The 27,243-nt window shown below is 44.0% G+C and overlaps 1 protein-coding gene across 1 annotated transcript in view; it reads right to left on the bottom strand.

Annotated features, from left to right (window-relative positions):
- LOC132832192 (rab effector MyRIP-like) overlaps positions 1–27,243 on the bottom strand; it is a 378,098-nt gene that overhangs the window by 32,568 nt on the left and 318,287 nt on the right. The window contains exons 9-10 of the mRNA XM_060849963.1: positions 16,237–16,423; positions 9,663–10,342 (exon numbers count right to left, since the gene is read on the bottom strand). Coding sequence (XP_060705946.1) covers positions 9,663–10,342; positions 16,237–16,423 — 867 coding nt within the window. The remainder of the gene's footprint in view (positions 1–9,662; positions 10,343–16,236; positions 16,424–27,243) is intronic.

Here is a 27,243-nt window from a genome sequence, read left to right as displayed (position 1 = left end):
GTCTGATCTGATTATCCTCAACTCCACTTTCCTACCATTTCCTTCTAACCCTTGATTCCATTACTGATTAGAAATCTGTCTACTTCAACCTTGAATATGCTTAAATATCCAGCTTCTACAGCCCTCCTGTTCTGAGAGAAGAAAATCCTTCTCAACTCTGTCGAAAATGTGCAGCCCCTTATTCTGAGAGGATGCTGTCTGGTCCTAAACTCTTCAACAAGGAGAAACAACCTCTCTGCATCTACCCTAAGAATCTTGTACATTTCCAAATAATATTTATACTTTGGAATTTTACATTTTCTTATCAGCCTATTTTTCTAATCAACCTGTTCAGAGATGTCATTACACATCTTTGGAGCAGGTGGGACTGCAACCAGGGTTTCCCAGTCCAGGGGTAGGGACACTACCACTGTCCCACTCATTCTTCTAAACTCCAATGAGTGTAGGCCCAAGTTAATAAACACTTCCTCCTAAGAAAGTTCCTCTACAGCTGATATCAACCAAGTGGACCTCCTCGGGATTGCCTCCAAAATCTTTCCTAAGATCAGGGGCTCAAAAATGTTCTCAGTATTCCAACTGTGATCTGACTGGCGCTGAGTAAAGTTTCAGCAAGACCTCCCTACTTTTATCCTCCATTCCCTTTGAAACAAAGGCCAACATTGCCTTTATTTTTAAGTTGTATTCCCTATTTCTAATCTCTCCTGCAAAGGGAAAACACTACACAGAACGGTACAGCATAGTACAGGCCATTCGGTCCATGATGTTGTTCTGAGCTTTTATCTTGAATCTAAGATCAACCTAACCTACACACCCCTCAATTTACTGCTGTCCACGTGCTTGTCCAGCAGTCGCTTAAATGTCCCCCTGACAACCACCGCTGGCAGTACATTCAACACACCACCACTCTCTGTGCAAGGAACCTACTTCTGATATTTCCCCTAAACCTTCCTCCAATCACCTTAAAATGATGACCCCTTGTCACAGCCATTTTTGCTCTGGGTAAAAGTCTCTGACTATCTACTCTATCTATGCCTCTCATTACCTTGTACATCTCTATCAAGTCACCTCTTTCCTTCTTCTCTCCAGTGTGAAAAGCCCTAACTCACTCAACCTCTCTTCATAAGACATGCCCTCCAATCCAGGCAGCATCCGAGTAACTCTCCTCTGCACCCTCTCTAAAGCATCTACATCCTTCTTATAATGAGTCGACCAGAACGAGATACAATATTCCAAGTGTGGTCCAACCAGGGTTTTATAGAGCTGCAGCAAAACCTCGCGGCTCTTAAACTCAATCCCTCTGTTAATGAAAGCCAAAACACCATACACCTTCTTAACAGCCCAATCAACTTGGGTGGCAACTTGGAGGGATCTACGAATGTGAACCCTAAGATCACACTGTTCCTTCACACTGTCAAGAATCCTGTCTTTATCCCTGTATTCAGCATTCAAATTTGACTTTCCAAAATGAATCACTTCACACTTATCCAGGTTGAACTCCATCTGCCACTTCTCAGCCTAGCTCTGCATCCTGTCAATGCCTTGTTGTAGCCTGCAACAGCCCTCGATACTATCTATAACACCGCCGACCTTTGTGTCATCAGCTAACTTACTAACCTACCCTTCCACTTCTTCATCCAAGTCATTTATAAAAACTACAAAGAGCAGAGGCCCAAGAACAGATCCCTGTTGGACACCACTGGTCACCGACCTCCAGGCGGAAATTTTCCAGCTGCTACCACCCGCTGTATTCTTTCGGCCAGCCAATTCTGGATTCAGATGCCAAGTTTCCCTGTATCCCATACCTCTTACCTTTCTAAATGAGCCTACCATGGGGAACCTTAAGAAATGCCTTCCTGAAATCCATTTACATCACATCCACTGCTCAATCTTTGTCAAATTGTCTTGTCATATCCTCAAAGAACTCAATAAGGCTTGTGAGGCATGCCTGCTCCTCACAATGCCATGCTATCTTTAATCAAGCTATGTTTTTCGAAATAGGCATAAATCCTATCTCTCAGAATCCGTTCCAGTACCTTGCTTACCACAGATGTAAGACTGACTGGTCTGTAATTCCCAGGAATTTCCCTATTCCCTTTCTTGAACAGAGGAACAGCATTCACCTCCCTCCAATCAACTGATACTACTCCCGTGGAGATTGAGGATGCAAAGGTCATCGCTAGAGGTGGAGCAATCTCATTCCTCGCTTCCCGTAGTAACTTTGGATATATCTGGTGTGGCCCTGGGGATTTATCTATCTTGACACTTCCCAGGATTTCCAGTACATCCACTTTCTTAATATCAATCTGTTCAACCCTATTAACCTGGTCCACAGTGTTCTCACAATCAACAAGGTCCCTCTCGCTAGTGAATACTGAAGCAAAATCTCATTTAGGGTCTTCCCTACCTCTTCAGAATCCAAACACAAGTTTCCTCCACTATCCTTCATCAGCCCTACCCTCTCTCTGATCATTCTCTTATTCTTCACATAGATGGAGAATGCCTTTGGGTTTTCTCTAATCCTTCCTGTCAAGTCTTTTTCATGTCCTCTCCTAGCTCACCTCAGTCCATTTTTGAGTTCTTTCCTAGCAACCCTGTAATTCTCTGAAGCTGTGCCAGATCCTTGCTTCCTCAACCTTAAGTAAGCTTCCTTCTTCTTCTTAATGAGAAACTCCTCTCCTCTTGTCATCCAAGGCTCCTTCACCTTACCATTTCTTGCCTGTCTCAGTGGGACAAAGTTATCCACCACTCGCAACAAGTGCTCCTTAAACAACCTCCACATTTTTGTTGTGCATTTCGCACAGAACAATTGTTCCCAATCTTCTACGGGAACAATTCCCAATCTTCTCAGCACCCAGCCCATAAACTCGACTCAAGACCTGATGTTTCAACAAGATTACTTGCTATTTTTCTCAACCCCAATGAGTACACAGTGTTTCCTCACAAGATAATCCATTATATAATCTTTGCACTTGAAACCATTTTAAATAATGCCCTCATACAATATTTGGACGACTGAAACAGGATGTTGACTGCGTGGATGGTCTATCACTTTTTAATTCATTCATGGGATGTGGACATCCCATTCATCACTGATTCCTAACTTCCCAGAGGGCAGTTAAGAGTCAATCACATTGTTGTTGGTCTAGAGTCACATGTAGGCCAGACCAGGTAAAGGGTAGCAGTATCCTTCTCTAAAAGACATTAGTGAGCCAGATCAATTTTTCCAACAATTGACTGTGTCGTGATCATCATTAGACTCTTTATTCCAGATTTTAAAAATTTATTTCATATGCCACCATCTTTCATTACAGGATTTGAACCCAGAACATTACATGGGTCTCTGAATTAATAGTTTAGCGATGATACCACTCGGCAAATGCTTTCCCTTATTTTATTTTAATTCATCATTTAAGCACATTTTCCAACTGAAAATGTTGTCCTAACACGCACAACAGAGTGACTTCTCTTTGAGAACTTGTTTTAATTTGCACTGACTGCAAAGATGTTGCTGCAGCGCTGGGTTTGAGAGTCTCAGTCGCTGCTGATATTCGAGTAGTAAGTGACACCTTGTGGAGACTGCTTGATGTTCCCAACCTCTAATTCACTCTGGGGTTTTGCACTGAATACTGCTTCTCTGCACTCCAGGTGACGATGCGCAGGCAAAGGAAAATATCAAGAGAAAATGATTGAAAATAGCTTTTAAAGTCATGTAATACAATGGTAAAAAGGCAATGTTCTCTCCAATTTCCCTTTGCAATGCAGATGCTATGCATGGCCCCTCTAAAACTGCTATGCAAATGTTCATTGGGAACATTAGTGATATGCAACCTCTCTGGTCATTGTGCAGCATGTACCCAAATGCGATGTGAATGTGCAGATTAAAGGGAATATTGAGGGTCCTCTCGGGCAGCCACAGAAAAACAATTCCCTCTACTAAGGGACGATAGTTTATTGATGAGGCCTCTTCTGGAAGATCAATTCCCGTTCTGGTTGCTCAGTTATAGGAAGGGTATTATTAAGCTGGAGAGGGTTCAGAAGAGATTTACCAGGATGTTACTGGGTATGGAAGGTTTGAGTTATAAAGAAAGGCTGGATGTGCTAGGAGATTTCTTCACTGGAGTGTAAGAAATTGAAAGGCAACCGTACAGAGGTTTATAAAATCATGAGAGGTCCAGAATGGGGGATTTCAAGACTAGGGGACACACTTTTAAGGTGAGAGGAGAGAGATTTAAAAAAGGCATGAGGGACAAATATTTTACATAGAGGGTGACTTGCATGTGGAATGAACCTCCTGAGGAAGTGGTAGACGTGGGTATAATTACAACATTTACAAGACACTTGGATGGACACATGAATAGGAAAGGTTTGGAGGGATAAGGGCCAGGTACAGGCAGGTGGGACTAGTTTATTTGGGATTATGTTCGGCATGGACTGGTTGGACCAAAGGGTCTGCTTCTCTGCTGTGTGATTCTCTGTGACTCAGCCAGGATTGATAGAAAGTAGCAAGGTTCCATTCCTCACCAATAAAGCATTGAACTCTTTGCCCAGAAATTTCCACCTGCTGTGTCAATCGAAGTTTTCGAGATTGATTTTGATGGGTTTTGTGACATAAGTGAGTACACTTCAACGCTACGTCTTTGACTGTAAAGTGTTGAGGAGGCTCCTGAGGTTGTGAAAGTTGTAGTGCATAACACAACATCTGGTGTTCCTGAGGGAAGGATGATATGGGACACAACCTGTTTTCCATCCACCCCGGCCAATCCCATCAGCCCAAAGTTCATTCGTATGCCCTGTGCAGCAGTAAATGGCTTTATTTGGATCTAGGTGGTCAGTGGCTCTGTGGTCTCAGCAGTGCCGCCAGTCATAATGGACACTGCTGGTACTGCAGGCACTCCTTTCAGTTTAGGTGCAAGAGCTGACAGGAGCTTATATTTTGGATTAGTGATGCTGGAAGAGCACAGCGGTTCAGGCAGCATCCAACGAGCAGCGAAATCGACGTTTCAGGCAAAAGTCCTTCATCAGGAATAGGGAGCTTATATGTCCAGAGTTTCCCAGCAAGGAAAGCAGGGGAGGCTGGCAGGTTGGGGGAGAGGTGGGTGCCTGTTGTTTCGATGGGCCACTTGAGCAGGCAGCATTCGGAGAGTGAGGTGGGGAGGATAACAGGTTTTGGTGTAGAGAGAGTGGTGGAAGAACTCGATCCGGACAGGGCGCTTGCGAGGGAGGTGCAATCCACCATCACCCCCGCCCCATCTACTTTGCCATTTGAGGTTCAGCCCTGGGAACCTGCTGGGCTCTTCCCCATGTTTGAAAATGTCTCACTGGGGCCTCAAAGTAAGGCAGGGAAGGTGGATGATGGCATGTAATTGGCCTTTAATCAGCCATTTAGGGATTTCAAATTGGGTGAGAGCGGTGGGGCCCACCCCACCTTGCAAACCGTAGACAGGAAGATGAGTAAGTGGTGGAAATACCAACCAGGGACGGTCATATATTTCCCACCTACCAACCTGCCAGCAGAGGACCTGAGAATTGTGTCCATGATATTGCTTCCCCATGCCTTCCTGGCCTCACCAAACCACAGTCCTGTGACATCATCCAGCCCTACAGCGAGAAACAGAGTTAACAACGCACATCCAATATACCTCTTCTTTGGAACCTAAGACCTTCTGGAGTTCTGAGCTCCGAAGAAGACACATACCGGACTCAAAACGTTAGTTCTGTTTCTCTCTCCACAGACGCTGCCAGACCAGCTGAGTTTCCCCAACATTCTCTGTGTTTGTGTTAGATTTCTAGCATCTGCAGTATTTTGCTTTTATTAGGCCTACAAAGACTTGAGGTTGGTGAAGGTGAGGACTGCAGATGCTGGAGATGAGAGTCAAGATTAGAGTGGCGCTGGAAAAGCACAGCAGGTCAGGCAGCATCCGAGCAGCGGGAAAATCAACGTTTCGGCCAAAAGCCCTTCATCAAGAATGAGGCAGGGAGGGGGGTGGGGGTCTGGGGAGAAAGTGGGTTTAAATAGCTGAATTGTATTGTGGCAGCATGTAAATTCCTGACCCCCTGTGTTCACTTCAGAATAAAGGTCAAAGGTCTGTCAAAAATCCCTCGCCACGGTCAGGAAATGGCGGAGGTTTGAAAGTAAGCTGGAAACCAGCACCTTACCTGATGGACCTCTGTCTCCTTGACCTTACTGAAACATTTCAGATCCTGAGGAGGTTGGATGGGGTGGCAGCTGAAAGGATGTGGGAGAATAAAACTGGGGGACTTAGCTTTAGAATAAGAGTTCTCCTTTTTAAAATAGACTTGAGGAGAATTCCTTTCTGTCTGAGGATCATTAGTCTGTGGAATTCATTTCCCCAGAAAGTAGTGGAGATTGATACATTGAATATATTCAAGGTTGAGTTAGATGGATCTTTGATAAGTAAAGGAATCAAGGGTCATGGGGACAGACAGGAAAGTGGGACTGAGACCTCAATTATAGAGTCATAGAGATGTACAGCACAGAAACAGACCCTTTGGTCCAACCTGTCCATGCCGACCAGCTATCCCAACCCAATCTAGTCCCAGCTGCCAGCACCCAGCCCATATCCCTCCAAACCCTTCCTATTCATGTAGCCATCCAAATACCTCTTAAATGTTGCAATTGTACCAGCCTCCACCACTTCCTCTGGCAGCTCATTCCATAAACATATCACCCTCTGCATGAAATAATTGCCCCTTAGGTCTCTTTCACATCCTTCCCCTCTCACCCTTAACCTATGCCCTCTAGTTCTGGACTCCTCCACCCCAAGAAAAAGACTTTGTCTATTTATCCTATCCATGCCCCTCATGATTTTATAAACCTCTACAAGGTCACCCCTCAGCCTCCGAGGCTCCAGGGAAAACAGCCCCAGCCTATTCAACCGCTTCCTACAGCTCAAATCCTCCAACCCTGGCAACATCCTTGTAAATCTTTTCTGAACCCTTTCAAGTTTTACAACATTTTTCTGATAGGAAGGAGTATCAGCCATCACTCACTGAATGTGGTAGCAGGCCTGAAGGGCTCAATGGCCTAAACCAGCTCCTGTGTCTTACGTTCTAGTCCCAGTCTCATCTCAACCATTGAAGAATTTTCATCCCATGCACTTTTTGGAAAATAAGTTGTATTTCAGCTCCCACAACTTTTCTTCCAGGCTCCGTCTTGTATTTGGGTTTATTCTGATGTTGCCTACAACTTACCGCTAACTATTTTCTATCTTGCTCCATCTCTCAGGTCCCTCTACTTTTGTAGCTAATTACATTGCGGAAGGTGTCAATGTGATTCTATTATTGTAACAGCAAAGGCAACAAGAAAAACCCTGGCTTGAAACCTGCAGACAGGAGGTGTGACCTTTCTTTCATTGAACACAGGAACAGGAGTAGCCATTCAGTCCATCAAGCCTGTTCCTCCATTTAATGGGGTTATGCCTGATCTTGGGCTAACTCCATATACTTGCCTTTGCCCCATATCTCTTAAGACCTTTGCTTAACAAAAATTTATCTATCGCAGATTTAAAATGAACAACTGATCTAGCATCTACTGCTGTTTGTGGAGGAGAGTTCCAAACTCCACTACGCATTGTGTGTAGAACTGCCTCCTCACGTCGCTCTGAAAACCCCAACCCCAGCGGGAATAGTTTATTGTTATCTACACCATCTTGTCCAGTTAATATCTTGAAGGCTTCAATCAAATCACCCCTTAGCTTTCTGAATTCTAGAGAGAACAGAATCTCTCCTCATAACCTGACGCCTGAAGTCCAGGTATCATTCTTGTAAACCTGTGCTGTACTCCCTCCAAGGCCAATAAATCCTTCTGAAGGTTTGGTGTACTGATCTGCTTACTGTACTCCATGTGGGGTCTAACCACACCATTGGACCCAGTGTTCTGATCATAACTCCAGTGGGAAAACTTAATGGTCCAGTTCTAATGGTCAATCCTGTATTTTACTCCACACATCAGCCTCTGGAGCTGCACCGTAATGGTAGTGATTGGAACCAGGTGGATCCCTGGGTTTGTTAATCTGGGCCAGTCAGGGAGCTCTGGCTGGCAGATATAAATAGGGATGTGGAGTGCATTATTTTCCCCTCCAATTCTATTTGGGTTTAGTCCTTGCCCTCCCCTTCACTGTTTGATCACACAACATTGCCCTTTGATGTGAAGGGCACTGCTTGTCACTGGCCATTCGGGTGTTTCCTTTCTTCCTGGTGGTGGATACTGAATAAAGATTCGTACACCTTGTGTCTCTCACTATGTCTCTCACCTGCGCACACACACACCATGGGTGCTGGGGAAAAATAAGCACTACCGCAGTTAGGCGGTAAATAAAAAAAACAGGAGTATCTGAGGTTCTGTTCACTCTTGAAGGTGTCAGAGGGGAAAAAATAGAAAAATAAATAGGGAGTGGAGTGCATTATTTCCCCCTCCAACTCTATTTTGATTTAATCCCTGCCCTCCCCTTCCCTGTTTGATCACACAGCATTGCCCTTTGATGCGAAGGGCACTGCTTGTCACTGGCCACCTGGGTATTTTCCTATCTTCCTGGTGGTGGATACTGAATAAAGATTCATGCACCTTGTGTCTTTCACTGTGTCTCACACTTGCACACACACAACATGGGTATGGGGGGAAAATATAAGCACGACCGCAGTTAGGTGGTAGTGTGGGGGGTTTAAAAAGAAGTAGGGAATCGTGACCATTACTGGGCTTTGCTTGTTACTGGTTCTCTGGCCATAGGTGTGTATTCCCTCGTTAAAAAATATATAGATTCCATCAGAGTCTTCTCACTTCAGGAAGTGACTCTGAGCTGGCTGGCCACACCCAACATACTGTGCACATGTAAATAAAGGGTCTTGGGAAACTGGCCTCTGTGTAGGTTTTGTAGGAACATTTTGTAATGATGGAAAAAGAGAGCACGCATTCACCTATTGCCCGTGGCCCCCACTGTACAGCGCTAGCTAGTGCACCACGAGCAAGCTGCGATGTGCCCAGGACACTCAAGGCCTTCACTCTACACACTCAAAGGAGGGGTTGAAGTTTGGAACTCTCTTTCACAAACAGTAGTGGATGCTGGATCCGTTGTTAATTTTACATCTGAGATTGATGTATTTTGGTAGAGCGAAGGTTCGGGCCAAAGACAGGGATATGGGGTTAGGACACAGACCAGCCATTATGTTATTGAATGGTGGAGCAGGCTTGAGGGGCCAAATGGCCTGCTCTGTTCCTATGTTCTCAGCAACCATTAAGGACTATTGCATGGGATGATTTTCTTGTGACAGCAGTCTACAGTTTGCTCTGTGATTACACTGCCTGGCATTTTTCTTTGAAGAATTAAATTGCCTCATTATCCACAAAACCTTATGTCCCACTGGGGGCAATTTCAACTCTGTGCGATAATGTGTGATGATAAATAAGCATCTCTCTCTTTTGAAGTTGGTAGAGTTGACAATTGAGAGAGATGGGGTGATCACTTGCTATTGCTTATTTCAATTCTCCGTATCTGTGTGCCCTTCACTATCACACTGTACTTTGTAATTATAACGTGATAATGTAAATATACCCAGTGAATAACCACAATAAAACAACAGATTCTTACTGTAATTACATCTGATGCAATAATAGAGATCGAACAAAATGCAAATGACATGGTTACCTGGCATGTGTTTTTAGAAAGTGATTGCTGAATTTTCAAAGGGCTGGCTGTTTCGTGCAGCTGCTCCTGAGGTGAGCATTTGCTCCGTTTCCTCCGCCTGTGCTTCCTCTCTGACTCCTCAGGAATATCCTCGCCCTCGCTGCTGTCTGTGTTTCCAAATCCTCGCGGCTGCGTGTTGTAGTTTATGTCGAGTTGCCCGGCACAGTGAGCGCCAGCTGGCATGGCTCCATCATGGCTTGACTTTCTTTCACCTGCCGTGACCCGGTCACCCGAGCCGCATATCGATACCTGCACTGAGCCGGCGGAGGAGGTTTCCGAGTCCGAGTACATGGTCTCCGTGTTGGTGTATCGGCCGGAGGACGGAGAGGTGACCGAATGGCGCTTTCCATTGGCGCCCAGCCAGTCATTGTCATGCTGTGAGTCGGTGAAGTAGGTCTCATCTGACAGCTTCCCAGAACGTTGCCTCAATTCACCGAGAGCTGGACTCCAGCCGATATCATCATCATTGTCATCGTCCGTCCCCATCTCGTCATAGGCGGACACAACGTCTGCCTCATTCTCCAGGGCAATGAACACTCTGCTCTTTGGCTTGGCTAGCAAGCGAGGGCGGATGGCTGGCGTGCTCTGCATTGCCATCCAGTTGCCATCAGGGCTGTGCAACATGGCCATAGCTGAGGAACCTGCAAAGCAAATAGAATCACAGCACTCCTACTGGGCTGAAAAAGGCCATTTGGCCCATCGAGTTGGCACCAACCCTCTGAACAACATTCCTGTAACCCCATGGCTAGTTGAGCTAACCTGCACATTCTTGGACATTATCGGGCAATCTAACACAGTCAATCCATCCAAGCACAACCCACTGAAGTAGATTAATGCAACATGAAAGCACAATCAACAGCTTATAATGGGTTGCGATGGACAAGAAAACACATTCAACAAGGGAGCTCAATTACTTTTCCCTGGACGACTCAATGACAGGAGATCGCATGGTACAGTAGCTGTCATCCTGTAATTTCTCCCAATGCACCTGACAACAGTTAGTGTGATTGGGAGGGTTTCCCAGTCAGCCACCCTGCAGAAGGCCATGGCAAACTACTGGCACTTTCGGGAATTATGGATCAACCCTCAGAAACAAGGATGGTTGGATGGACAGACAGTCCAATGAGATTGAGGGACAAATAAGATTCAAAAAGACGTTTGGGAAGATGGAGCATAAAATGAGGAAATTATAGTTGGGCCCTGAAAGCTACTGTTCCACACAGTCTGATGGAAGCACAGCACAGCAGAGAGATACTGCTGAGACTGCACCATAGGTCATTCAAAACTGGGCAATGTCATCTAGAAGTGGCATAATCAATGGATAATATTGGTCTAGCCCCACCCAGCTTTGCATTTGCACATTGGACCCTTAATTATAAAACCTTAAAGATTCCTAAAAGTGTAGTGAATCAACAGGCAGTCAAATGGCAAATAGCATTCTGATTTTAAACCTCCAGCCAGTGTTTCTTCTTCAGACCTATGAAGTATTTGTTTGCAGATGTTAGGAGCCAAGATCTGAATTCAGTCAATTCGGAGGTATTTAGCAAAGGTATTTTGAGGATTTTGCTTGGGACCAGGCACTCCAATCTCAGGAGTCAATGTCATATCCTTCCTAATTGTCTCCCACTCCAATATTTCCTGTCGTTCTCTCCTTTCTATTTATGCCAGACCTCCAGAATCTCCATTGCTCATCAACACTCTTACCTATATACCAGGGACACCAGTCATCTCTGTCTAATGAGAGAGCAGCCCCTATGGACCTCTGGAATTATGATGACTTAACCTTTGATATTACAGCAGATACGGGTCTGGAAGGCACTGCTTGGGAGGGTAGTTGAGGCCATATGCTCACAACTTTTAAACAGTACTTGAATTAGCACTTGAGGTTTCATGGGGAGGCACAGTGGCTTAGTAGTTAACACTGCTGCTCCACAGTGCCAGGAACCTGAGTTCAATTCCACCCTCAACAACTGTCTGTGTGGAGTTTGCACATTCTCCCTGTGTAGGTTTCCTCCAGGTGCTCTGGTTTCCTCCCAGACTCCAAAGATGTGCAGGTTTGGGTGGATTGGCCATGGGAAATTGCCTGTAGTGTCCAGGGATGTGCAAGCGAGGTGAGTTAGCCATGGGAAATACAGGGATAGTGAGGTGGGCCTGGGTGGGGTACTCTTCAGAGGGTCAGTGTGGACTGAATGGGCCGAATGGCCTGCTTCCACACCATAGAGATTCAAAAGAATAACAAGTGCTAGAAAGCAAGCCTAGTGTAGAACCCTGTTTTGTTCCCTACTCTATTTCCTTTGTCCCAGCTCAGTTGTAGTATGCGTTTTCTGCTTTCAAATCAACAAGATTAATCTATTATTTATCCTCACTGTTTGCATTCAAAATTTTCTTTACTATTCTCATGTGTTGTGCATTTTTTTCTCTCTGGTTTGTAGCCCTGTCTGTGCAGAGGAACTGGGCATGAAATTAAAGGCGAAGATGAACCTCACCAAGTTATTATCTCTTCATCAAGCCTATCACGTGCCTTCTGAAAATGTATCTGAATTATGTCACATGGCTAATTCCTGAATGTCAGTTTAGTAATGCTGAAATAAATTTAGGATGCATTATGGTGGATCAGTGGTTAACACTGCTGCCTCACAACAGGAACCCAATTTCGGTTCCAGCCTCGGGCGACTTTCTGTGTAGAGTTTGCACATTCTACCTGTATCAGCATGGGTTTCCTCCGGGTGCTCCAGATTCCTCCCACAGTCCAAAGATGTGCGGGCTAGGTGGATTGGCCATGGGAAATGCAGGGTAGCGGGGATCATGTGGGTCTGGATGGAATGCTCTTCAGAGGGTCAGTATGGACTCGATGGGCCGAATGGCTTGCTCACACACTGTAGGGATGCTATAATTCTTAGTGAACTCAACAGGTATGAATTATCCATCCATTGATTCTAAGATTTCAGTTAATGCTTACTGCTGGGTGGTTCCTAGCTCCTCAAATCTGAATGAGTTACTGCTGACAGTGTAAACCTGTGATACTCTGGGCTAATGCTTTCCTTACAACTATCTCAAATTGAGACTCAAAACATAGCAGTTAAAAGCAGTCACTGCACTGAAAATGAAAATTACCAAGGCCCTGTGAAGTTCTTGGACTTTGTGAAGAGGTAGATCAGGAGAGCTCAAATAAATAAGAATCCAGCTCTGATCGCCCTGTTATAGGAAGGATGTTGTTAAGTTGGAGAGGGTTCAGATGATGTTTACCAGGGTGCTGCCAGGAATGGAGGGTTTGAGTTATAAGGAGGGGCTGGATAGGCTTGGAGTTTTTTCATTGGAGCGTAGGAGGTAGAGGGATGACCTTATAGGGGTTTATAAAGTCATAAAGGGCATAGATAAGGTGTCTTTTCGCTAAGGTGGGGAATTTCAAGACTACGCAGTGTATTTTTAAGGTGAGAGGAGTGAGATTTGAAAAGACATGAGGAGAAATGTATTTTTTACACAGAGGGTGGTTCACGTATGGAATGAACTTCCTGAGGAAGTGACGGATGCGAGTACAGTTACAATGTTTAAAAGATATTTAAATAAATACATGAATAGGAAATGTTTGGAGAGATATGGGCAGGCAGGTGGGACTAGCTATGCTTGGGATTATAGTTGGCATGGACTAGTTGAATTGAAGAGTCTAGTTCTGTGCTGTATGACTCTATGATTCTACATGAGTAAAATACTGCAGATGCTGGAAATCTGAAAGGAACAGAGAATGCTGAAGAAACTCAGCAGATCTGGCAGCATCTGCCGAGAGAGACAAAGAGTTAACATCTCAAGTCCAATATGACATCTTCAGAACAGATCTGAAGGACAGTCATACTGGACCTGAAACATTAACTCTATTTCTCTCTCCACAGATGCAGCCAGACCTGCTGAGTTTCTCCAGCATTCTCTGTGTCTGTAAGTGCGGGTGTTGGACTGGGGTGGACAAAGTTAAAAATCACACAACTCCAGGTTACAGACAAATAGGTCTATTTTGGAAGCACTAGCTTTCAGAGCACTGCTCCTTCATCAGGTAACTAATGTTATGTTAGCTGTTAACTATGCTAACTATGTTAATCTGCTAACTATGTTAAGTTACCTGATGAAGAAGCAGTGCTCCGAAAGCTAATGCTTCCAAATAAACCTGTTGGACCTGACCTGTACGATTTTTAACTTTGTTTCTGGAGAGCTCACACGGTCTCATGTTGCATTGCTGGGGGGACCTCAGTCCAACACAGGAATGGATAGGACTTTGCTAAAGGGGTTCTCCCTAAATTAAAGCGGGAGATTGGAACAAGTCTCAAAGAAGATTCCACTCCCCAGCCCATATTGCCCTATCTGGTTTATAAACTTCCTGGTTCACTTGGTACCTTACAAAGTAAAAAAAAATCAAGTTATCAGAACAGATATCTTGCTTGGATTGCTCAGTGATTCTGCCTGATACAGAAACCTCACATCTTTAATGCTAAATTGTTATATAAAGATGGAGTTTTTCTTAACTCTTTAATAGTCTGTCATTCTTGAAAAAAATCATGTTCTTTTTTAACTTTTGCTGCACTCCAGTCAGCTGGCAAACCGTCCATGGAATGATCAATTATTAATGCCCACTTTAAGTCTTCCGCGATCTGGTATTCCACATAGTCAGCGCCCTCTGTTGGTTACATACCTGCATTGGCATCCAAGGAGCTGGAGAATCAACATTTCGGGCATGAGTCATTCTTCAGGAATGAGGAGAGTGTGCCAAGCAGGCTAAGGTAAAAGGTCGGGAGGAGGGACTTGGGGGAGGGGTGTTGGAAGTGCGATAGGTGGAAGGAGGTTAAGGTGGGGGTGATAGGCTGGAGTGGGGGTGGGGGCGGAGAGGTCAGGAAGAAGATTGCATGTTAGGAAGGTGGTGTTGAGTTCGAGGGTTGGGACTGAGACAAGGTGGGGGGAAATGAGGAAACCAGAGAAATTGGAGTTCATCTCTTGTGGTTGGAGGGTTCCTAGGCGTGGTGTTGCTATGGTCTGGCGATGGAGGAGTCCAAGGACCTGCATGTCCTTGGTGGAGTGGGAGGCAGAGTTGAAGTGTTGAGCCACGGGGTGGTTGAGTTGGTTGGTCCAGGTTCCCAGAGGTGTTCTCTGAAACGTTCCGCAAGTAGGCAGCCTGTCTCTCCAATTAGAGGAGGCCACATCGGGTGCAGCGGATGCAGTAAATGATGTGTGTGGAGGTGCAGGTGAATTTGTGGCGGATATGGAAGGATCCCTTGGGGCCTTGGAGGGAAGTAAGGGGGGAGGTGTGGGTGCAAGTTTTGCATTTCTTGCGGTTGCAGGGAAAGGTACCGGGAGTGGAGGTTGGGTTGAGGGGGGTGTGGACCTGACGAGGGAGTCATGGAAGGAGTGGTCTTTTCAGAACGCTGATAGGGGAGGGGAGGGAAATATATTTCTGGTGGTGGGGTCCGTTTGGAGGTGGCAGAAATGACAATGGATGATACGATGTATATGGAGGTTGGTGGGGTGGTAGGTGAGGACCAGTGGGGTTCTGTCTTGGTGGCGATTGGAGGGGCGGGGATCAAGGGCGGAGGAGTGGGAAGTGGAGGAGATGCGGTGGATAGCATCGTCGATCACACCTGGGGGGAAATTGCCGTCTTTGAAGAAGGAGGGCATCTGGGCTGTACGGTATTGGAACTGGTCCTCCTGGGAACAGAAGCGGCGGAATCGAAGGAATTGGGAATATGGGATGGCGTTTTTACACACGAGTCAACAAGGACATTTACTATAAACCGACCAACTCCCACAGCTACCTGGACTACACCTCCTCCCATCCTGCCCCCTGTAAAACCGCCACCCGGATAGAACCCCACAGAACCTTCCACATCCGCCACAAATTCACCTGCACCTCCACACACATCATCTATTACATCCGCTGCACCTGATGTGGCCTCCTCTATATTGGGGAGACAGGCCACCTTCTTGTGGAACGTTTCAGAGAATACCTCTGTTTCACCCGGACCAACCAACCCAACCACCCCGTGGCTCAACACTTCAACTCCCCCTCCCACTCTCCCAAGGACATGCAGGTCCTTGGACTCCTCCATCACCAGACCATAGCAACACGACGGCTGGAGGAGGAGTGCCTCATCTTCCGCCTAGGAACCCTCCAACCACAAGGGATGAACTCAGATTTCTCCAGTTTCCTCATTTCCCATCCCCCCACCTTGTCTCAGTCCCAACCCTCAAACTCAGTACCACCTTCCTAACCTGCAATCTTCGTCCTGACCTCTCCGCCCCACCCCTACTCCGGCCTATCACCCTCACCTTAATCTCCTTCCACCTATCGCACTTCCAACACCCCTCCCCCAAGTTCTTCCTCCCTACCTTTTATCCTAGCCTGCTTGGCACACTCTCCTCACTCCTGAAGAAGGGCTCATGCCCGAAATGTTGATTCTCCTGCTCCTTGGATGCTGCCTGACCTGCTGCGCTTTTCCAGCAACACATTTTCAGCTCTGATCTCCAGCATCTGCAATCCTCACTTTCACCCACTTACCTGCATTATCCAGCAAATCCATGCTTTTCCAACTTGGCAGTGAATAGGATCTTAAGTCCGGATTTTCGGAGGGCTGGAATTGTCCAAGCTTCCCCATCACTCCGGAGTCAGAGGATTTAGGGTTAGTTTCGGTTAGGTCTTTACTTAGATTTTCCTCGCTGGTTAGAGAGAATTCAGAGTGGGATCTCTAGGAAGAGAAAATTAATAGGGTTGCCTTTATGTCTGATCACATATGACATTCTTTGCACACCAATGATCAATTTTGCCAATTGAGAAACTGAGATGATAGAATGATGTCTGCACCACAGTCAACATTAATGCCAAAAAGTACAGTCAGGAAGATGACATAAATCAATGATGCAGTGGCTATTACTGCAAAGAGAGAAATGTTGAAGCTTTTCATTGTGTACCCATCAGGACAAGTGCAAGAATGCCATGTTTACAATAATCATGACAAATTTAAACTACAGGAGAAAAGGGCGTTAATTGATTAGCAAGTCAATTTGTTTGGTTCAGGCATTGTGATGGCAAAAGCATTGACATTGTATAGACTCCCCAAACTCCCAGAAAATTCAAAAACTTTCCCAGGCTTGAACATATTCCTTTTGGTTGCAGGGAGTAGGCCCCTACTTTATCTCTGGCAATTGTGATCCATAAATATGTGAAGATATACAGCTTTATGTACATAAATCTAATAAAAAGACACATTTTGTCAAAGCGTTTTGTCTTTCATTTATGATGGCAATTTGTAAGAAATGCCAATGGCAAGGGAAAAGGGCACTTTTAATGGAAAGTTAGCACAAGAAGACATAGCTTTAAACTGAGGGGTGATAGATATCGGGCAGATGTCAAAAGTAATTTCTTTACTCAGAGAGTAGTAGGGGTATAGAACACCCTGCCTATAACAGTTGTAGACTCGCCAACTTTAAGGGCATTTAAATGGTCATTGGATAAACATAGGGATGAATATGGAATAATGTAGGCTAGATGGGCTTCAGATTGATTCCACAGTCAGCACAACATCTAGGGCTGAAGGGGGTCTACTGCACTGTAATGTTCTATGTAAAGTGCTGACTGGTTGGTAAGCAGACTCATAGTGCAACTCTAGTCAAGACATGGGCCTAGAGAATACACTACCTGATGATGACTGCCAATTAACTGCCAAGCTTTGCTTATATTTGCACTGTGCAAGTTGACACTGATTGGTTAAGGCAATGCCCTGAGACAAGGATCTGAGAATGGCTGACACTTGATCTGTTGAATGGAAACTGTTAAATAACGTAAATGTGTTTATATATATCATATTCTATAATTACCTTTAAGATATTTCATTTCATGGAGTTTTAAAAATTGTTCACAAGATGCATGCTAGGCCAGCATTTATTGCTAATGCTAACTGCACAGAGGACAACTGAGAGTCAATGATATTGCTATAGGTCTAGAGTCACATATAGGACAGAAACCTCCTTCCCTAAAGGATATTCATGAATCAAATGGGTCTTTTTCTCCTGACAATCAACAATGGCTTTATAGCTCTTCATGTCAGATGTTTATTGAATTCAAATTTTACTATCAACCCTGTCAGGATTTGAATCTAGATCCCCAGAACTTTACTTGAGAGTCTGGATTAAATGACGAAAGTCTTTATGAAAGGTTCCAACCTGAAATGTCAACTCTCCTGCTCCTCTGGTGCTGCTTGACCTGCTGTGCTTTTTCCAGCTCCACTCCTTATCCACTCAATCTGGATTAATATGTCTAGTGATGACAGCACTAGCCCTGACCTTCCATTAAGATCGCACAGCTATTTCAACATAATATAAAGTAGCTCCTCACGAGGGAATGTTTTTTGACTCAACAGGGGCAGGTCAGTGGGTGGACTGCAGGGAGCAGATTACCCTTTGCCTAAGACTACCATATTCCTGTGTTGGGCTGAGGGGATAGGTTGAGCCCACTTAACCTCCACAAGGAGAACAATGACCTTCTTCAGTCCTGCCTTAGGAGATTCCCAAGATGCTCCTGCCCTCTCAGCTGACAGGTGACCTTGGGTGACCTGATCTTCTCAGTTGATTTACCACGCCCTTTATACCTATTCTGAGCCAGAAGCAGACAGACAACAGTTAAATAAATGCTACATAAAACAGTTGGGTTTTAAATGAGTGGGTATCGTGCTCTCCACACCCAGGAAAAGCAACCCTGAGATTTTTCATTTTCTTTCAACTTCAAGCTTAATTATTTCTGCACCATTTGAGACATACTAAATCCCTTGGTTTCATTCCAATGTTATGTCTTCCTCATATGAGATATATCAGCTATTACTCACCTGCTCAGACTCACGTCTGATTATCTCCATTGATTCCACTCCCCCGTCAAAGTTGGTGTTATCTCATATTGAAATACTGAATATGAAACGTTGACGTATATCAAAGACCCAATACTGAGCTCTGAAACACTCCAAAATCAATGCTTACCATCACCCTTGCCAGTCTCCTCTAACCCTGACACACTCTTTTCAAATCCTCAGTCAATTTCAGTTGAATATTCATAGGTACAAGCTTAACTACAAGCCTCATGTTTTACAAAATGCCATTTTTGTTTTGGATGTTAAAGTGCATAATTTCTAATGGATTTGCCGTGGGTCTACTTACACTGCCACTTCCTGAAGGAAACATAGGGCTGGGCAGACAGAAATCCTCCTTTTCTAAAATCACACTGGCTGTCGATTACATGGTTGTAAAGCGTGGGTTCAGTTTCAGCACTGGCTAAGATGACCAGGAAGGGCTTTCCTTACTAACATGGTCACCCTCAGGTTTACAGCAAATAAACTATGATTGCCTGACCTTGAATTCATGGGATTATTACAGATTACCAGTAGCAAACCTGAAGACACTTTGGAAAATAGTGCAAGGTGAGCTAACACCAACTTTGACGGCAAGATAAAGTCTTCAATAGCTCAGAGGAGTCTACGGCTGCTCCCTCCTTAAAGAGAAATGGTTGGTCTAATAGCAATGGTTCTTCCTCTCTAATAAGAGATGAGCCCCCTATGGTCCTCTGGGACTATGGTGACTTTACCTTTTACCTTATATTATTAACCAAATAGTCCTCAAATTTACCACTATATCGAGCAATTCCATGATTTTATTACTCCGAGTTAATGTAAGAATAAACTTCCTTGAACTGCCTGTGTCTGTTGTCTCACTCTCCACGAACATGATCAAAATACTGGCCCAGTTCCAATCTCCTGGTCCCCTCCAAGTTTCCATCTCTGTGATGGTCAGTCCCTAACAGGGCTCTTCCCTCAGTGTCTTTGTAAAATCCCATGCTTCTCTGAGGCTTATTTGTTTGAAGTCCTTTTGACTTAATTTTCCCAGAATCCCCGATGCATCGAACATTTGAATTTCATCCTTTATCGTACTTCTTTTTGATGAGGGGATATATTGTCTGCGTGTTCTCTTAAATATAGTGAGGAAGGAATCATTCAGACTATCGATTATTTCATGCACATTCTCTATTTAAAGATCATTTGTGCCTTTAAATCGGCTCATCTCTGCTCTGATGCCACTCTGGTTAGTGTGATTTGGAAAAACATTTTTTACTTTGATGCTTTGACTCTGTAACCTTGCTATTTTCTGCTTCTTCTTTACCCTTCTGCTTTGAGCCTCTTTTTTTATCCTCTTTATTCGGTCATGTGAACTCTTTCCTGCTTTGTAGAGGCCACCTTTCCTCTTTTCTTTTTCATATATTATAGGGGCAGCTTGGTAATCTTTGAAATGCATTGTGAAATGTTTCTTCACATTGCTATTGAACAATCAATCTTTGCAACGTCCCTTCAGGTCAAGTCCTCACAGTAATATTATTCTTCAATAACTTGTTCATAAAATCAGAAAAAAAGGAATGTCTTGTTTAATATCAATGTAGCTGTTTTGAGACTAAGTTCTGAGATATGACTAATTAGTCGTCAGTTTTAGTCTCCGTCTCCCCTTGTCCCTTGATGTCACTGATGTCAATCATGAAGTTACTGGACAGACACAGATAGAGAGAGAAAGAGAGGGAGAGACACACACACACACACACACACACACACACACACACACACACACACACACACACACACACCCCTATATGGCAGCTTGCTGTGCACAAATTAGATGCATGGATTACACCACTTTAAAAAATGATTGTCTTTAAATTTAGTTGGATCATTACGGGCTTGTGAAAGTTGCTAGATGAATGCAAGTCTGGTGTTTCTGGGCTTCTGGGAATTTGGAAAATGAATCAGAAAGAGTGTCTGGATTAGTCCCATCGCTGTGGCTGAACCTGATATAGTCAGGTTTTCCATCAACACTGGCAATGCTTCATCAATCCAAACTGCAACATTCTCTTTAAATACAGCAGAAGTTTACACCATGCAAGTGGGTTGAAAAATGTGAAGCACTGAGACAGCGCCATTGTAATCAGTTCCTTCTGAAACCAAACAGTGTATTGTGATGTATTAAGTGCAGCTGGAAAAGGAGGGGGAACTACAATCAATCTAAGGATCCAGCCGAGTGACAAATGATCATCTGGAAAAACATACTGCAATGATTTCTCACCCAACTGTAGTGAGGCGCATCACTCAGTGCCTATCACTGGGCAATGTCAGGTCATTAATTTGAAATTGTTGGTGCATTCGGGACATGTTGGTGCCACTGCGTGGGATGGGGAAAGTAAATCAACAGTTAAATCAATTGTGACATCTTAGAAACACAGCCAAAACATACTCAGGTTTCTCCGCAATGCAATGGTACAGAGTGAACAGTAATGTGAAATTTGCAGATACATTGCACTAAGTTTATAACAACTCTGCCTGACAGTTCCATACTGGTATTTATACTCCTCTTGAACTTCCCCCCCAATGCCTCAGGCAACACATCCTCCCCATCCTTTCCCCATCAAGTACACGTCTTCCTTCCCCTGAAATGCAATGCTGCTCTCTGACTAAACTAATCCATGCTGGCAACTGGATCCCTGGAGGTAACCAGGTTTCTCCAGAATTTCCCATCAGATTGATTAGCGATTATCTTGAAACTTGCTGAAAAGAGCTATAATGTCTCAGCTTTCACCTTGCAGTCATCAGGAGAGACTGCAGCTTCTGTTCAGTAGTACAAAGGCCCTGTACTAGTAGGTGACAGACAATGACTCTCTTGTAAAGGTTGTCATTGTCTTACCAGACCATAGGGCTATGCTCTCATCAGAGAGAGCGACGACCAGTAGTGTTTAACCTGAGGGTCATTGTGCCTTGGGTGAGAGGAAAGGTTGAGGAGGACGGTCTTTCATGGTGACCTTAGCCAGTGCAGGAATTGAACCCACATTAGTGGCATCACTCTATGTCACAAGCCAGTCGTCCAGTCAGGTGCACAATTTGTCAAGACGAGTACCATTTTTGGAATTTGTTGGTTACTTCAGTAAATGTTTTTTTGAATGAGATCAGAGAGCTCTTCTGGAACAGTGATTAAATCCAGTTTTTTTGTCAGAAAGCAAGTGACTGCAGACTCCTTTGGTGTTAGTGGAAAGATGTTTATATTATAGTGCAACAAATAGAGTAAACATGTAAAGGCAATAGCATTAAGGCAATTATAAAAATGACAGTGACTCCCGATGTGATTTGAATCTGGTCTGGAATCAGGTGCACCATCATTACATCACAGGCTCATCAAGGAAGGTTGATCTAGTTGTGGTCTCAGCTCCATTTTCCTATCTGCCATCCTTCTAACTCCTGACTCCCTTGTCCATCAAAATCTAACCAACACAGCCTTGAATAGATTTCAAGACCCAGCCTTCACTGCCAATTAGGGGAAGAAGATTCCTCACTCCAACAATCCCCCAAGAGAAAAAAAATCATTAAATGATCTTATCCCTCTCCTGTCTAATAGATTTATCTCAAATGATGTGCATTCCTGATGAAGGGCTTATGCTCGAAATGTCGAATTCCCTATTCCTGAGATGCTGCCTGGCCTGCTGTGCTTTGACCAGCAACACATTTTCAGCTGTGATCTCCAGCATCTGCAGACCTCATTTTTTACTCGAGGAATAAACTGTCAACTTGGAAAACTCCATGCTATGTTATAATTGGACATAACTAATGTTCAACTTTCAATCATAGAGAAAGACATTAATGAGATGCGTTTGTTCTTATGCAGAAGCTTCCTTCTGTAATGAAAGCATTAATATAGACACTACCAGTTCACTATAGTATAGATTAATTGGGACAGAATAGATTACAATTTACATTAATGAATTCTGCCAAGAATTGCTGTGCCATTTCAATGACACATGAGGTTATCTAAAATATACAGGATGACCAACTTAGGGAAGCATGTTAAGCTTAATTTTATAATTTAGAGTTTAGTCTATACATGCAAAACATTAACATAAATCAAGTGTGTTTTTGTGCTGCTCACAGGAACCAGATGGTTGAGAACAGAGGAACTACATTACTCTAATCAGATAAAGGAAATGAAAACATTATTAACCACTTCTCGAACATTATGAAAAATGACAAACACATTTAATATTATTTTGAGGTGATAGGCTGAAACAGATAATTGGCTTTTTATTACAGTTGCAAAACAATCAAAGAGTTATCAACTAGGAGCTATCAGAATCTGTTCCAGAGAACAACAATCAAATCGACCGTAATTCTGGAGAAAACATGCCATATGTTTTTTTTAAATTCATGAATGGGACGTGGGCGTCCCTGACTGGGCCAAAATTCATTGCTCACCAGGCAGTTAAGAGTCAAGTACATTGTTGTGGATTTAGAGTCACATAAAGGCCAGACCAGGTAAGGATGGCAGACTTGTTTCCCTGAAGAACATTAGTGAACCAGGTAGGTTTTTTTCCTGACAATCAACAATGGTTTCATGATCATCATTAGACTGTGAATTCCAAATTCTTTATTGAATTCAAATTCCACCATCTGCTTTGGCAGGATTTGAACCCAGGTCTCCATAACATTCGTTGTTTCCTCTAGATTATTAGTCTAAAGATAATACGACCAGGCCACCTGCCCTATGATCCCACCTGATGGGCAAGTCAGATTCAAGAACGAAATGTGGCTTGATAGATAATCTTTTTTGCTTCAGTTAGTTAACGTGGTAGTTAGTCACTGAGACACATTCACACGAGGTTGCAGATTTTCTTCAAGAGAACAGATGTTTACTACACAAAAGTGATAAAATAAAACAAGCCAAGCCAACTAAATACGTACAACAGTTAGATCCATTTCCTGACACTATCCATTGCAGAGGTTCAGGTCCGGAGAATTTACAACCCTCCCTCAACTCTTTAGGGTTAGAGTTAACAGACTCCTGATGTTTTGCTTACAATGCACTGTCGAGACAATTCCATAAGTCCTTTCACAATTTGCTGACGCCAACTTCTCACAAATCTGAGAGCCTAAACATTCTCTGTTCAAACGATGTTCTAACCAAACTCTCCCAATTTGGAAGTTTACAAATTGAACCTTTCTGCAAAAGTAAACTGGTTCCTGAACTGTCCTGTTCACCTCTTCCAGGGGAAATTTAAATTTTTTTCTAAACTCAACACTAGGGTTTTCTGAACTGAATTAAAAAGAACGTACTCAAATCCAGAGTCTTTTGAAAATAAAGCTATTGCCTTTATATATTTACTCTATTTGTTGCAATACAATATAAACATTTTTCCTTTAACACCAAAGGGGTCCACAGTCACCTGCTTTCTGACAAAAATGCTGGATTTAATCACTGTTCCAGAAGAGCTCTTTGACCTTATTCAAAAAAACTTTCACAGAAGTAACTACAAATTCCCCAAAATAGTACTCATCTCGACAGATTGTGCACCTTTCATCACACATGATATAACATTATCAGTAAATTTTCTATGAAAACTCAGCAAAATATTAAAAAAAAACATAATGAATTCACCAATCGTGACTTTTGGTGTACTGCATTCTGGGTTTGAGAAGAGGCTGGTTTGGAAGTGACTCTCTGAGACATTTTAATGGGCAACACAGTGGGGTGCCTCATAATACTCCGATTGCGCTCAGAGGCTGCCATCAAATGTAAGAACTATGAGCAGGAGGAGGCCATTCAGCCCCTCGAACCTGCTTCACATTCACTATATTCATGGCCGATCTCATCTCAGACCAATATTCACCCTCCTGCCTGTGACCCTTTATCCCATTACTAATTAAAAATCGGTCTCCTCTTCAAATTATAGTAGTTACCCCCGTACCCACAAGTGGTATGTTCCAAGACCTATCGTGGTTGCCTGAAACCGCGGAGACGAGCGAACCTATATGTAAGTCATTTTAAGGGTTATTTTCACAACAACACTGCGATAACGTGGCAACAAATGCAGACAGCGAGGACGCTAAAGGTTAACTGGATGTGAGTAAAACTGGCCAGCGTGGGTACAGAGGATAATGAGAGATGAGTAAGGTACTGAGCACGATGGAGCAGGAAGATTTCATCATGTTACTCAGAATGGTGTGCAATTTAAAAATATAAATCCTTTATTTCTGGAAGTTTCCATTTAATATCTTTGGTCCACGATAAACAGCGGATAACTGAAACCATGGAAACCGAATCCATGGATGTGGGGGTCTACTGCATTCAGTTTTTTAGTGCTCAGTACATTCTGGGAAGTGAATTCCAGAGATTGGTGACTCATTTCCCAGGATGCATCGCTGGCTGGTTCCGGCGCTGGCGGTGACAAGGCAGTGGCAGGAAGTCACCATGACAACACTGCCCACGGTGACAGTCGCCAATGTTGGTATGCCTGGTGCAGGCGGTGGGGAAGGTGGAATGGCCTAGCAGTGAAAGATGGCGGCTGAGGATCAGTGACTTTGACGTTAAGTTGGTCTGGGGGGAGGGGGAGGAGGTGGTGGTTCCAAGCCAGCTCAGAGCCCGTATGCAGACGGACTTTTCTTTAAACTATTTCTTCTCATTTTCCCTCATTCTTAAATTATTAAAATGGTGCAGGATTATGGCAACAAATGAAAGCTTTTCACTGTCTATTATTGTATTCCACTGTAAAATACACGTGGTAATAATCATTTATTTATTTATTTGTTTGTTTTCAAATCTGCTACTTCTTATCCTCAAAACACAACAGCTCATTTTGGTTTGCTCTACATATGGAAACATTCTCTGTATATCTACTTGTCAGTTCCCCTTAGCGTCTCATGTACATCAATTAGAAATCTCTCGTTCTTCTTAATTCTACTGAGTATAAGCCTCAACTACTCAAACTCTCCTTGTAAGACAAGCCTTTTGTCTCTGGAATTAATCCAGTGAATGCTTACACACTGTCTCCCATGCAATTACATTCTTCAAGGCACATACTATTTTAAAGCAGGACTGAGTAGAGAAGCAGTAAATGGTTTACACACCAAGGCCAGGAAATGCATTCAAGGAGGGTGGAAGTGGAGAAAGGAAATTTTTTGAATCATCTGTGCCTTTTGCTTTTTCATGTGTAGCCACTGGGAGGAGCAGAAGAGCCTCTTTGGGGCCCATAAGAAATGTTCTTTCCTCAGAAGTATTAGGCTCCCTTAGTCCTCTGGTCATACTGGGGAATATTTGTTCAGTCCCCATTGCAGCCTCCCGATAGTTAACGTTGCAGTTCCTGGCCCACAGTCAGCAGTGAACATCCTCATTTTTGACCCGATGTAAGACAGCTATCACTTTTAAAGTGGGTGAAGACGGTTGGATTCAGGACACCATCCTGAAGAACCCCACGTCCGGGCGCTTAGATGATTGTTTCCATTAAACAACAGCTGTCTTCCTTTATGCTAGAAATGATTAGAACAGATTCCCTACAGCGTGGAAACAGGCCCTTCGGCCCAACCAGTCCACACCGACCCTCCGAAGAGTAACCCACCCAGACCCATTTCCCTCTGACTAATGTATCTAACACTATGGGACAATTTAGCATGGCCAATTCAGCTGACCTGCACATCTTTGTGATTCTGGGAGGAAACCAGAGCACCCGGAGTAAACCCACACAGACAAGGGGAGGACATGCAAACTCCACACAGGCAGTCACCCGAGGTGCGAATCGAACCCGGGTTTCTGGTGCTGTGAGGCAGCAGTGCGAACCACTGAGCCACCGTGCCACCCCATATTCTCCAACAAGCTGAGAGTTTCCCCCGATTCCATCTTACTCGCACTTCTGAAGTCACACTCAATCAAAAGCAACTTGACATCAAAGACACTCATTTTTACTGCCTGATTGTTTGATTGATTTACTCTTGTCACATGCACGGAGGCAGAGTGAAAACTGTAGTTTTGTGTACTATACAGGCAGATCGAACCATACAAAGTGCATCAGGGTAGCAGAACTGAGTGGAGAATACAGTGTTATGGACGCAGAAAAAGTGCAGAGAGAGAGATCGACATTAATATGTGAGAAGTCTGATAACAGCAGGGAAGAAGTTGTTCTTGAATCGGTTCGTACACATATTTAAACTTTTGTATCTTTTGTCTGATTGAAGAGGATGGAAGAGAGTATAATCAGGGTGGAAGGGCTCTTTGATTGTGTTGAAAATGTGTTGCTGGAAAAGCGCAGCAGGTCAGGCAGCATCCAAGGAGCAGGAGAATCGACGTTTCGGGCATGAGCCCTTCTTCAGGAATGAGGAGAGGGTGCCAAGCGGGCTAAGACAACGTGGCTGAAGAGTTTCTGGGCAGAGGAGATGACCTGGGGTGTGCAGTGAGAGAGGGACTCACTTGTAGAGGGAGGAAGGGAGCTTCTTCAAGGAAGGCATCCTTGTAAGAGGATTGCGTTGGTTGCTTTCCCGAGGCAGTGGGAAGTACAGATGGAGTCAGTGGACGGAAGGCTGGTTTGTGAGATGGACCGGGGGGTTGTGTTCACGACTCTCTGCTGTTTCCTGCAGTCTTGTGAAGGTCAGTTGCTATACCACACTGTGATGCTTCCAGATAGGATGCTTTCCATAGTGCATCTATAAACATTGGTAAGAGTCCTTGTGGGTGG

Source organism: Hemiscyllium ocellatum, chromosome 34, assembly GCF_020745735.1.
Source record: "Hemiscyllium ocellatum isolate sHemOce1 chromosome 34, sHemOce1.pat.X.cur, whole genome shotgun sequence".
NCBI classification, from domain to species: domain Eukaryota; kingdom Metazoa; phylum Chordata; class Chondrichthyes; order Orectolobiformes; family Hemiscylliidae; genus Hemiscyllium; species Hemiscyllium ocellatum.
The sequence above is the reverse complement of the archived record's forward strand: the minus strand, read 5'-3'. Positions and strand labels throughout refer to the sequence as shown.